This window comes from Phalacrocorax carbo, chromosome 1 (genome assembly GCF_963921805.1).
Source record: "Phalacrocorax carbo chromosome 1, bPhaCar2.1, whole genome shotgun sequence".
Lineage (NCBI taxonomy): Eukaryota > Metazoa > Chordata > Aves > Suliformes > Phalacrocoracidae > Phalacrocorax > Phalacrocorax carbo.
The window spans coordinates 61,207,538-61,221,155 of NC_087513.1; the positions used below are offsets into that span (position 1 = coordinate 61,207,538).

The following is a 13,618-nucleotide window of genomic DNA, read 5'->3' on the forward strand; positions in this document are numbered from 1 at the left end:
TTACTTTCTGAGTTTCATCCTCCTACATGTGAAACAGGTGCTTTTGAAATACTGTGATCCTACAGGATCATTTCAGTTTTTTCTTTTGAGAATTTTGTGGAGTGTAACTCTTTAGGCAGTTTCTCTGGAAATGAACTCCTAATATAGCCTTCAATACATAATATTGCTAAAATACATGAAAATGATAATACCAATCTTTCAAAACTTCTTTAAAAGAACATAAAAGATAGTATACACAGTTGAAGCTCTTATGTGTATTATACAATGAGAGGGAAATTACTCAGGTTATGCCAAAGGCATCTGTTAATAACAATATGAATTTTATTTTTGGTAGCCACTTGCATTCTAGAGGGAAATGCCTCTTTAAAAGTTACTATTGCTGTTTGTAGGAAAAAAGTAGAAACCAGCATCTCTAATTAAAAATTTTGTAACTGTGTAGCAAGTAGCATTCTTATATGTTGTCTTGGTTTTAATTTATGGTGTAGCTTCTTGATGTTTGGTGCTAAGTCCATGACTGGAAACCTTCCACAATATCAGATGTCAAAATATTTAATCTTATCTTGTTTTCAGGTCAGTGTAATTTGAAATTCAGTCAGCTAAAGTTAATAGGGTGTAGAAATAATACACTGCACATTTTTTTTTCTTCAGGGAATGGCTGATTTACAATTTCAGTAACGCTAATTCTAATCATAGGCAAAATAGTTCATTGTACAGAAAGTTCTTTTAAAACTGGCTAAAACTTAAACTGGCTAAAACTTAAAAATACAGACATCAGGTGGAAAGAATAATCATCACGGGACAAAAGCACTGACTTCATTTATAAATTTAAATTGCCATTATCTTGGAATTTTCTGTGGAGTTACAAAAGTAGATCTGGTTACTGTACTGTCGTCTTTGTTGAATCTAGGTATAATAATGGTTGGAGTTATTGTTGGATCAAAGAAGACTGGTATTAATCCTGACAATGTTGCCACTCCTATAGCAGCAAGTTTTGGAGATCTTATCACTCTTGCAATACTGGCATGGATAAGTCAGGGTCTTTATACTTGCCTTGGTAAGTATGTTTCTAAGTGTGTATTTCTCCCTAGGAACCGCTTTTGGGTTAGGAAGGTGGGGAGAAGGCAGGGAGGGAGAGGTTTAGAAAACCTTTCTGTTTGACTTTTCTGTCAACACTTATACCATTGAATGGTAAATCTTCAGTTGCAATGTTATACTGTGATCTTTCTTTTATTTTTTTTCTTTTTTTTTTTTTTAAATGATAGCAGTCACTAACCACAACCTTGGCACAATCTACTAGTATCTAAAAGACTCATAGCATCACAGTCAGTCTACATGTGAATTAGAAACTGTAGTTCCTGAATTTACTCTGTTTTCTTGTGTGGGGAGGGAAGCTGTCTTCATCCAAGTTTTCTTGAATGCCCATCCCTAAATCAAATATCTGCTCTCCAGGGCCCTTTTGAATTGTTTTCCCCTTGCACTAAGGGGAAGGAGTTGAACTGGCTATCTTGATAAGCTGCTAGGAGGGGAGTTCTGCTTTGAGAATTTTTTTTTTTTTGTTAGGGTGTGGTTTTAGACACCATTCAAGTATATCTTGAGCTGCAGCTATGCCCAGAAATCAAAATAACAATAATTTAATTACTCTAAGTAGCAGTAGCAAGTCTACAAGTATGTATTCAAAGAAGTGAAGCCTAATTTTAGATAGATTTATGCTTTGTGATTACTATGACTTTTAAACGAGTTATGCAAAGGCTATTATGAGTTTCCTTCTGATTTGTTCCGAGTGCTTTCCAGCTCCCATTGCAATACCTTCTTGTTTCCTCAACGCCTCTACTCCAGCTTCCAGTACTGGTTTCCTCAGCTCTTTCCCATCTCTTGTTTCCCTCACAGTGTGACACTTCCATGTCTCCCTCCTGTTCCCTGTGCTTGATCTTACCATCATTTCCTTCTGCTTTTCAGTAAAGTAACCACTTTCAGCTCTTCCAAATAGTGGACCTGCTGTCTTGTGTTTTCGTCTTATAAATTTGGTGACTGTATTTCAAACATAATTCTGCAAATTTAGCTGTATCTTTCTTCAGAAAGCAGTTCTGCCATGAAAGAAGAAAAAATGTATAACCACTCTGAATAGCTAAGCACCAAAGGAGAGGTCTTCTCTGACTACTGACTACAGAGGGCAATGATCTAATCCTACTTCATGCACGAATTCTGTCTGGCTTCTTGATGACAGTTTTTTACTGTTTGTGTATTTTCCCACTAATAGTTATGAACAGGTGAATTACACATGCAGCTCTGAACTAATTTTCTTATGAATGACTTTTTTTTCTGCCTGCAATTCTTGTCTTCTACTAGTTATTTGCATGTTTCTGTAGTCCCTTTGAAACTGTTTTTCTGATTTCTTGGCCTGTACTGTCTAATTCCTACTCTCTTAAAGGAGCAGACCACTGAAGAAGGTTCATCATCACAATGTCTGCTAAAAGTGAATGTGCCTATAATTAGTATTAGAAGCATGCTCAGCTAGTGGCTGATGTCATGAAATTCTTGATTGTCACAAAGGAGATGTGACCTTGGAAAATGAGAATGAGGAACTCAAAAATCAGTCTTTTTCTTCCTGTTTCTTCATCTCGCCCATGAAGAAACAAAAAGTGTGAAAACATTTTCTAACAGAAGAACAACATTCAGAACATATTTAAAATCAAATTATTTCTGCAGCTGACTACTTCCATAGAAACTATTTAAAGTATATTGTGTTTTAAAAGTCATAATTACAGACAATTATAGTATAGTATACCACATGCCAAAATTTGTTGTCTATTATTGTTTTACCAGACATGTTGATCTCACGACATATATTCTTCACATCTATGTTCATTGTTCAAGCCTTTTTATGTCAAAATTTGATTTATTCTGTCTCTGTTACAACATCAGTCAGAAGAAGTATCTAATAAGACTCAAGCTACTTTGGTGTAACTTGCCATATTTTTTCTTAGTTTTCAACTCATTTTATATTTTCAGTATTTGATTTTTTTTGTATTTAGAAAGTGTTGAGAGGATGTCTGCTTAAATGTATCAGTGTGCAATACAGGCATTTTTAGTATTTGTTATATTTTTTTAAAACTTGTATTGTTTATTTCATAACCATATTTAAGTACTTTATATTGTGTTCTAATAAATTATTTCTCAAATACTTCCTTTAGATACTTCTTTTAAGGAAGTTGATAGAATTACAGTGAAAAGAAAATTAGTAAAGATTTTTTAACCTCTCGTTTCTTTTCTTCTGATGAGTAGAACAGAGAGGAAGCCTTTGTTGTACTGATTTTTGGTGTCTCTAGCTAATGCTAGGACTGGGATAATAATTAGAATTTAGCTCATTAGAGACTATTTTTCTAGATTCATTGCTATGCCCAGAAGTCTTACTAGGCTGGAACATTGGGTTATTCTGCTTAAAATAGATTTCAGGTCCCAACAATGGATATGTTTATTTGGAATTCGATTCAAAATTAGGGTTTATGCTAGTCAATGAAGTGCCAATTGGAAATTGGTATACCAGCTGGATGGAAAGAAGTCAGCTAGGAGAGAGGTAGCTAGGATTGTTGGCATATACTAGCTATCTGGGTGGGTGTGGTGTTGGAAGAGGTTGCCAAATTTGGGTTAACACTGAGATTAGGTTTGGTGCAAGGGTTACTTCATTGTAATGAATAGGCCAGTGATTCTTAATTTGTTTCCTAAATCTTTTCCCTATAAATAATAGTTTCTTATGTATTTGCACTGCAATATTCTCTATATAATTGCCTAAGTTGAACCCATATGACTCAAAGACAGTAAATCATTAATACTGAGGCTTGCTGGTTTTAAACAGTTTCCTCTTCTCCTTTCCAACTTTTTTTAATTGTGGCCACAGGCAAAACTTAGTTACATGTGCTGTTATTTTAATTGTAGCTACATTTGTCATTTGTAAATAAATGACATATACTATTTTGTGAATATATCTAGTACTGTTTCCCATGCTTTATATAAATTACAAATAATATGATTCTTTTTTTTTAAAGGAGTAACTAATTACTACTAATATTTCAATTTCTCCTAAAACATGCCTTCTTTTTTTTAAATCTGAAAAAAACCCAAACAAAAACCACGCAACCCCAGCAAGAAGATGGGGAAAGAAACTTGGTCTTCTTTCTTCCTTACACATATTTCCAGAAATTTACACCTCCAGTCACAGATGGCCTAATGTATTTCAGAGGAATAAAAAAAGAAGTAGGGCCAGTTTGAACTGATCCTTCGCTACTTTTTCAGCTGTCATGGCCACTGACATTTTAGTCAGCCACTGCAGCTGAAAAGCAGATCCCACACATGCATAGTGGGAAGGCTCAAGTACGCCTCTAAGAGCTACTCCCAATTTCTATATGATCTTCTGGAAATACTTCTGTTTTGGTGATACATGTTATTATCTAGTTACTGCTAAAATGGACGCTTCTGCTCTTTTTTTGTTTTTTGTTTTTTGTTTTTTTTTACTGTCTTTGTATTTCTTTCTTTTAGGAAACAGAGCCTTTCTAAAGTAAGAACATACCACAAAGCCCTTGGAAATGTGTTATTTCCAAGATGCATGTATTTGAACTATGAAATAGTAACAAGGAATAGAAGTGTGGAGTAGCCTCAGCTCAGGAGAGGTATATAAAGTTATGAATGGCAGGGAAGAGGCATTCAGAAAATGTTTAGGCAACAGGTTAAAAAAAAAATTAAGGAACTTTTTACACAATATGTGATTGGGGTGTAGAACTTATTGCCATGATATATTAAGAGGACCAAAGTGATTTAGAGAAGAATCCATTGAAGAGTATTGAACAGGCAGGTGCAGACAGAAACTTGAATGATGCAATCACTGAGGCAAACAGCAGCAGAAGCTGGCAGAGCACACTGGAAGAAGCATCACACTAAACTTGTAATTTTCTTCTCTTCTTTCCACAAGCCTGAACTGTTGACCATAGTCAGACACAGGATACTGGACTAGACGAGACCTTTGGCCTCACCCACCAGAAATGTTCTTACGTTCTTTCTGTTGTTTCCCTGGTTTCTCAATGCTAGAATAACAAGCAAAATGGAAATGTTATAAAGAAACCCACAGTTTTAGGCTAGTAATTAAGTGGCTGGGATTCAGCTCTGAACTGTATTCTGAATTAACTATTTTTCCCTATGATTTATTAGCTCAACTACTTAAATGTACTGAAACAAAAGTGTAAATTCCTGGCTTCTCTCTGTGTGGGAAGAGTTGTTTTCAGATAAAGAGACTGGAAGGGTGGAAATTATTTATGTAGACACTTTATGCTTGTCTGTAACCGTTGTACACCTGTGCTCAGCCTTTGGTTTGATATGATGCTTCATGGCATACCCAGAAGAGGCAGGGAAAAAGGACTGTAATGTTTTTACCTAGGCTAGGGCCAAATGAAACATCTTGTTTGGCCGCCATCATATATATAATTTCTTAAAAGTTCACCTCATTGTTTTAAAAATAATGGCAAAGGCATGAAACATGGGGATTTAAATAGCAAAAGGTTAACAGTTCTTTCTGCCTTAATAATTCCCTTAAAAGAACTGTGTCTGTGAATCGTTGTTAACTAGCTGGGTAAAGCACTAGAGGGCTCCCCAGGACTGTCGCTGGGCCCAACTCCAGTTCCTCGATCAGAAAACGGGGAATGCTCTGGAATAGAAAGACCCAGTATATTAAATGTGGAGGTTCATGTTGCTTGTCATTTGTCAGTAATGATCTGAATACTTCATTCAAAGCTTTTCTTTTTTCTCACAGAGCATGGTTAAATATATGCATTAATCTCTCATGTATGTTTGGTCTGGGTTGAGAAGACAAATTGTGTGATTCACATTATTATTTTCAGGTTCCTATCAGTTGCTTCAAAGTAGTATATTTCCAGTTTGCCTCTTATTCCTACTAGAGATTGCATTGTTTTCGTTGGCACTGCACTGAATGGTATTTCACAGCAGATGCCCTGCACAAGGAGTAAAACATAATGCATCTGAGTTCTCTGAACTAGAAGATTAATTTATATCACTGTTTACTAAAGGGATGAGGGCTTAAAGTGAATGAAGATCAGTAAGGACCCAAATGAGAACCTTGTCTCTTTTCTGTTCCCTCCTTCCTTTTTTAATTTCAGGTCACAGTCAGAAGTTCATTGAGAAGTTGAGCGCTTTTAGGGGTTGATCTTCCACTGTTGGATGGTACAAATTCTATAGCAAAGACAGGTTGAACAAGATTCCTTTTACCATGCAAGCTACCTGCTATAAACCTATCAAAGATGGAGTGAACTGAGCCCTAAAAGACGGCTCATTTATTTCCTTTTCCCATTCTCCAGCTATTGCAGAATACATTTTTTTCTTCTGTGTATTAAGTATGAAGAAGAAGATGTCCCACCTTTCCTTAAAAGATGCATCTCAAGGTTAACATCTTTTTAGATTCTTATAGTAAGGTATTCTACAGGTAGAGTCTCCCATAGCTAAAAAAAACCAAAACCCAACAAAAAAAACTGTGTTCCCAAGAGTTAGACTGGAGTTGATGGAGCTAAGTGAGTAGTTTCACAGGCCCCGTAGGTAACTGTCATCTACTGTTGTTCACTTGTGACAGATTCTGTAATATTATTCTAAACTATTAATTGCTCTATAGTTGTGTTTTTAATTTAACTTAATAGACAGGCAGTAGAATTTGAAGTTCTGGTAGGGAGCAGCTGCCTTGCCTTAATTTTTACATCATCTTTGCCTTAAAAAAACCTGGCCAGGGTGAATTTCAGTTGTCTGGTCTAAAACTTGTAAACAGATTAATACATATACCTGATTTCCTGCTTGTTTAGCAGCATGGGGATGGCTGGTGGCCTATTTATTTGTTTATTTATCATTCCCTCTAGCACTTTAGAACAGAGAATCCCAATAAAGTGCTAGTATATTATCATAGCAGAAGGTTTTTAAAAAAAAGAATCTAAGATCTGGCTGTGTCCTGTCCTTGGAAATCCCCCACTCCTGAAAGCCACTCCTGGCTTTTGTTCTTTTCAAGAAGAAACTTATGACAGTATTGCAACAACGGGGTAGCCTTTATAACCCAGTTTATGCCCAACTCCATTTAAAGACTTGTGTATAAGACCCATTTTGTAAGTTTTCTCTACACTTTTCTCCACAGTGAAATTAAGATGTTTATATATACTAAAATGTTGAACAATAAGGCCAAAAAAATTAACTCCCCTCCCTTGCTAATCGCTCAGAGGAACAAAGGTAAGCCATTGCTGAGCAGTCTTGAAAGTCCTATCTTAGTGTGTAAAAAAATCCACTGGTTGCATTTTGTGTCATGTCATTGTCTTTTTTTATCACTATGCACTTTGATTTTATTGCTATAAAACACATATTCATCCTCTTGAAAGTTTGTCTGACTTTTGCTTTGCTATAAAAATGACAGCTTGTGTCATTTTATGGATGCATATTTCCTTTTTTCCTGTAGTTGCTGTTAACTGACTTAAAATATGTTGAATTCAACTAGTGAAAAGTTCGATAATCAGCTCTGGGTTAGTCATGTTTTCTAAGATTTGTAAAGGTGCCCTTGCTTCTGGCTACTTGCTGACTTCTGAAATGCACTGCAGATATAAATTATATTTGGTTTGGTTATAATTCATGAATCGTTATACACTAGCGAGATTGTCTTCTCGTATTTTTTCCATTTTTTTAAACTTCTTAGAAAACATTTCTGTGACAGGATGATGTATGTTTATGTGTATTTTATATTCTACATAGTTATTAATTATTTAGAAGTTACCTATTAAATAATTCTTGGTTAGTATTCATTGTTCATTTGCTGGACTGATTTCAGTTTTATCTATGTGTGCTTTTTTTTTCCCCAGAAGAGAGGAATTATATGATATACTTTAAGTATTTTAAGTGTTCTTTGTAACTCTTGGACTACATTCTTGGAGTAGCTCTCCAAGCTTGGAGACTGGTGCAGATAGTTAAATACACTCCCTTTTTTCTTGAACACATTTTAACAAGTTCTTTAAGTTTTTAGTGGGATTAAAAAATAAATTACTGTAAAAGGCATACTTTTTGAACTTCAGTGTCCTTTCCTGTGTTGATAGAAGTCCTGTAACAAAGAGTACAGTGGGCTAATTGTTGATGTACAAGTGAAAGACTTTTTTAAAATAGTGATTAATTAGGGTAATGCTCACCATTGCATCTGTATTTTGCTGTTCAATGTTTGTTTGCAACAGAGGATCTTTGCTGACCAGCAGACTTTACCTTTTAGTAAAAATGGCAACCTCTCCAAAATTGTGACAAAGACTTGGAACTTATTTTGTGCCCTGTCGTATTTTACTAAATATACTACATTAGAGCTATTCTCTCATTCTGACCTTTAAAAGTTATTGGTTGTCTGGTACATGCTAATGCCTCACCTTGGTTCCATATGAAATGAACAGACAAGAGAAGGAGGAAGAAAAAGTAGCAGGAATAGAGTATGATTTATGTCTTAGGGACAAAAAAAAAAGGGGGGGGGGGGAAGGAAGGAAGTTTCAAATTTTTAAATAAATAGATGTAGAATGAATGATGCCTTTCCATGTGACCAATTTTAATGCGCACAGGGACCTTTCTTCATTGTAAGTGGAGGGAAGGATGCGTTTCTCTGGGCAGTAAGTAGTTCAAGAACTTTACATCAGTACATTTTTGTCTTTTTTATTCAGTTTGATAAAACAAAACTATAATTGTCAAATAAAGGTATCATGTATTGTGGGTACTCTTTTGAGTACTAACTCTTTACATCGGGCCCACCTCTTAGTTCACAGAAAGAGGAGAAAGGAGGAAAAAAGGCACCACCAAGGAAGAAGGCAATAATATACTGTAGAATAGTTAGAAAACGAAGGGAAAAAATTAACTCTCCTTTGGGCTTTTTCTCATTCTCATAGCTTTCTACTTCTGGCTTACACAGTGAAAGGTATCTTACTATCTTTTTTGCTGGCTGTGCTGCAGAGGATGTTACCAGTTAATGCAGAAGGATAGTAATTTCTGAAAACATTACAGCAATTCTTCCAGGAGTAATTTTAGCTCCACCAAGATAATATCAAAGCAGTAATTGCTTGAATTTTCAGTCTTTGTAGTAAGCCATAATACTTGGGTGAGAATACTTTTTTATATACTAAATATTCTTATTTGGTAAAGTGTTTGTGTTCTACATCAACTACTTTGATCTGTTAATTTAGAATGTATTTTGCATTAAAACTTGTCCAGATTCTGAAAGTTTAGACAAAATGAATTTAACTTTAAATATATGACCGACCACATTCCTCATAAAACTAAGTATATATAAAAGTGGAATGTTTGCATAGTTTTTATTTATATATATTTGCCGTGAGGATAATTTTTCCATTATTTACCTCACTCTTGAATTAGGAAGTCTTTGATCACTGTAATAGCTTCTGTGTGGATCAAGTAATCCAAAAAAAGTAGTATTCTTTCTGTGGAGGCAGTTCTGATGGATAGGTGCAAGCAGCAGAATCGTGACTGAATTTTCAGACTCAGATAAAATAACTGAGCTACTGATATAAATGTCTCAATATTATACGTTGTGCTTCCACCATTTTAGATATGCTATTTCTGGGAAGACTACCATATTATCTGTGCTTTGGAAAGAAGGGGGTGTACATATGCTATGAATTTGTATATAAATGCATTTTCAATATATTCAGTTTCTTTTTTTTTAGTACATATGTTACAAAATAATGGTTTATATTCTGCATCCTTATTGCATTTTTTATCATAAAGCATCATACAAAACTCCTCTTCAAAATTCCTACTTTGCACAGAGTGTTCTGTCCTTAAGAAGACAGGAGACAGTGATCACAGATGGCAGATGTTAACCGTCTTGTTTAGTGCAGTAGTTGAAACTTTAGGTACAGCAGTGATAAAGACTATTCAAATTCCTCAGCTGCATGATGTAGATTATGATTTATTTTGGAATTCTAAATTAGGAAAAACTTATAGGAATGTCTTGAAAATAAAACAGGTTTTTTTGTTTTTTCTATATTATTATTTTAGAGACATATTACTATGTATCTCCTTTGGTTGGTGCCTTTTTTTTGGCTCTGACTCCGATGGGGATTGTCATAGCTGCCAAACATCCAGCTACCAGAACTGTTCTCCATTCAGGATGGGAGCCTGTTATAACTGCCATGGTTATAAGCAGGTAAGTCTGTCTTGCTTCGTCTTGATAGTCACCCTGTGTCTCTATATATCTTATCTAACACCTGATTGTACTTAAAAAAAACATTCAAGGAGCCTCTAGAATGTAAGGTGTGAATACACGTTTATCTAACCAAAATAAGGAAGTTACAAAGTTAAGTCACAAGTGGGAATGAGTTGGGGGAGGCAGCGGTAGCCTGTGAAAACTGAGCCGAAGCGTGCTGTATCTAATGAAGGAAATGGTGAGCTATTCATCTCCGGCAGTTTCCAGTCAAGATTGCACACAATTCTGAGAGATTATTTAGTCAAATGAAGACCATGAATCTTAAAAGTGGAGTGATTGGCTGAATTTCTGTGGTCTTTTCTTTGCAATAAGTCAATCTTAATATATAAATAACCATAGTGATGTTAGTCTGTAGCTGAGAATGAGGTAATGGTGGGGGTGGAAGATTGATTGAGAAGAATATTGTGGCTTAAAGATGTTCTAACACAGATTGCTAAAAGAGTTTTTAAATACTAACTGATGAAAGTGCTCGCCTTATTCTAAATATTGTACCTTGTTTTTCAGTATTGGTGGCCTTATTCTGGACACAACTGTATCTGATCCTAACTTAGTTGGAATTGTTGTTTATACCCCAGTAATAAATGGTAAGATTCTGCCAAGATTATGTGTTGTGTTACTATGTATCAATTGATATACCTTGGTCTGAGAAAAGTCTATTACAGTAAATTTCTGTTATGTTAATTAGTATTTGGTATATTAATTTCAAGTTTTGATTTTAATGTCAACAATTGTTTATTCGAACACCTAAGGAGTGCTTCCCAACCTTAAACGTGATAGAGAACATGAGGAGGATCCTAAAGTATGCATTAAGAAACTGAAAGTATAAATATTGAAGTAGTATATTAAAATATTAAATGATCAAATATTACATTGAAAATGGTTATGGCTGAGGAAAATGTAGATAAAAATTTATTTCAAGGATTTTCTTATGATTGTCCAAGGACAAATTTTCAAAACAGTAATTTACTATTTAAATGTAATATGCATTGGTATAAGAACTAACAGGGCTGCTACAGGCAAGTAAATATATTGTCAAGAAAAATGTGTGTTGTTTCCCATGCTTGGTATGCACTTTCCAGGTATATAAACATGTATTTGTGAAAAATTTTGTCCATAAGTTTTCTATCTTCTAATGATGACAACAAGGTAAATTTTATAAGAACAGTTAATATCTTATTAGACTGATGCAGTATGAAAATGCTTTTTTTTTCCTACAGTGTCACAGGGTTGATACATATTTAGTTTGCAGTAATTAAAATCACTAGATCTGTTCCCACTGTATTGTTGCCTATCTGTTCTTTTCCCCTTTTGTTTTTCTCCATTTGATTTCTTATATTATTTTGCGCTTTTATATATTGTTGGTTTTTAAACCATTTCTCCAATTACCAAGATGATTCTGACTTCTAATTTTTGGCTTACAAAGTGCTTTTGGCATAACTTGGCCTTTGCAAATTCCATATGGTTATATTCTTTCTGTTTTCTAAGCTATCACTTAAGTGAATTATGACCACTTGTTTTCCACCTTCATAACAAAATGGTAATATGGACACAGAGTTTTAATTTTGAACCACATTGCCCTGCATAATTAATTTTCCAGGCATTGCTACTGGAAATGTAGCATGGGATAGCACCAAAACATTCTTATAGGCTTTACTGCAGTTGAGAGTTAGTATATCTATTGCTGACACCATTAGGCAAGCTGTTCAGTTAGAGGAAGAAATCGCATTGTTTTGACAAAAGCATGTTCTTGGCAAATTCATGTTAGTTCTTGTTGTGCAGCTTTCATATCTTCTAGATGCTTATAAATTGTCCTTTTAATAATTTGTTCTAATACTTATGTAGGAATATAAATTTCACTGATATACAGATTCCCTGGGTCATCCTTTTTCGCCCTTTTTCAAGATATATTTTCTGTTTTCCCCATTACAGACCTCTGGTATTCTCTAATCTCCAAGATAATTAGTTTGCAAAAATGATCACTGATAATTCGTGGATTGTTCATTTAGTTCTCTAAGGATGCACTATATTTAACTCGCCCTCAGGCCCTAATACATATCAGTTTGTGATCAGATATCACCATTTTTATGAAGGCAGTAGAAAAAATGAACTGAGTATTTCAGTCTTCTAGAGCAGGTTGCTTGCTCTTCTTTCACTTTAAGGTCCAGTATGTTCTTCATTCTTACTTTTAATATGAAGCATTTCTGTGTTGCTACTTGTGCTCCTTGCTAACTGTAATTAATTTTTACACTTCAGCCTTTATGCTTCCTTGCCTGTGCCTTGCCTTTGTATTAATTCGAAATTGCAAGTACTTGTATCTACCTTTTGTGTTTCTGTTTTGATTTCCAGATACCCAAAAAGCAGGGCAGACATGTTGGTCTTCAACCTTTTTCTGCTTTATATCTGTAGCTTTTCTTAAAATAGTCCTTTTTGGTAACCCCCTGGATTTGCTTCCTAAGAGAAGGTGGCTGTTTTTTCTTTTTAGGCAGGTGTACCCAAACCACTACTCTTACCAGTGGTCCTGCTTTCCTAGATGACATCCCTTGATTACAAAAGCCAACGACTGTCTGGTGGTTATTTCTTACTGTTTCCCTGTAGCCTTCTATTACTGCTCCAGTACAGTACCAGAATACTTCTGGATTTTCTCCGTAAACTCACTTATTCTCTATGGACTCACTTATTCTGGACTTGCCACCTACTATGGATACAGCTCTCAGGGATACACACCTTTCTCAAGGCCTCATGTTTCTTATTTTTTCTTATTTTCTTTCATAATTTTATCGCAGAGTTAAGGCAGTGTTCATACATTCTTTTGAACCATCTTTATAGAAAAAGAACTAGCCAAAAACTATACATAGCCCTGGACAATCATCTGACAGGTCAAAAGATCCTTGAAGAATTAGGCATGTGGAAGAGAGGGAAAGCTGGGGCTATTGGAGCAGGCAGGGAAAGAGAGAGTCCTTCGAGAAGGCAGGGACAGCAAAAGGCATGCTTGTAGCTGTGGCAGTTCCACAGTGGTTCTGTGGTGATGATTCCTGTGGTGATTGTACCACCGCATTCAAAATGTTGCCTTTTCATAAGAAGTTTTGTATTTCTAGACTGTTCTTAGCCTTCGTCATCTGCCCTGGACTACTGCGCAATATCTGAGCATGTTATTTTCCAAGCCACACCAGGCGCCTTACTCTGTTGCTCATCTGGATTTTCCATGCTTAGCTCCTTCTTTTCTTATTATGCATAAAGCAGTCTTTTCCCAGCTCTCAAAGTTTAAACTTCTTCAGTGGCTAGTAATGGACAACCAGTGAGTTAGTTATAGTCCTGTGTCCATATTTTCAGGACCTTTGCTAT

The 13,618-nt window shown here is 35.3% G+C and overlaps 1 protein-coding gene across 1 annotated transcript in view; it reads left to right on the forward strand.

Annotated features, from left to right (window-relative positions):
• SLC41A2 (solute carrier family 41 member 2) overlaps window positions 1-13,618 on the forward strand; it is a 55,620-nt gene that overhangs the window by 19,078 nt on the left and 22,924 nt on the right. Inside the window, exons 6-8 of the mRNA XM_064456020.1 lie at window positions 908-1,054; window positions 10,069-10,216; window positions 10,781-10,860. Coding sequence (XP_064312090.1) covers window positions 908-1,054; window positions 10,069-10,216; window positions 10,781-10,860 — 375 coding nt within the window. The remainder of the gene's footprint in view (window positions 1-907; window positions 1,055-10,068; window positions 10,217-10,780; window positions 10,861-13,618) is intronic.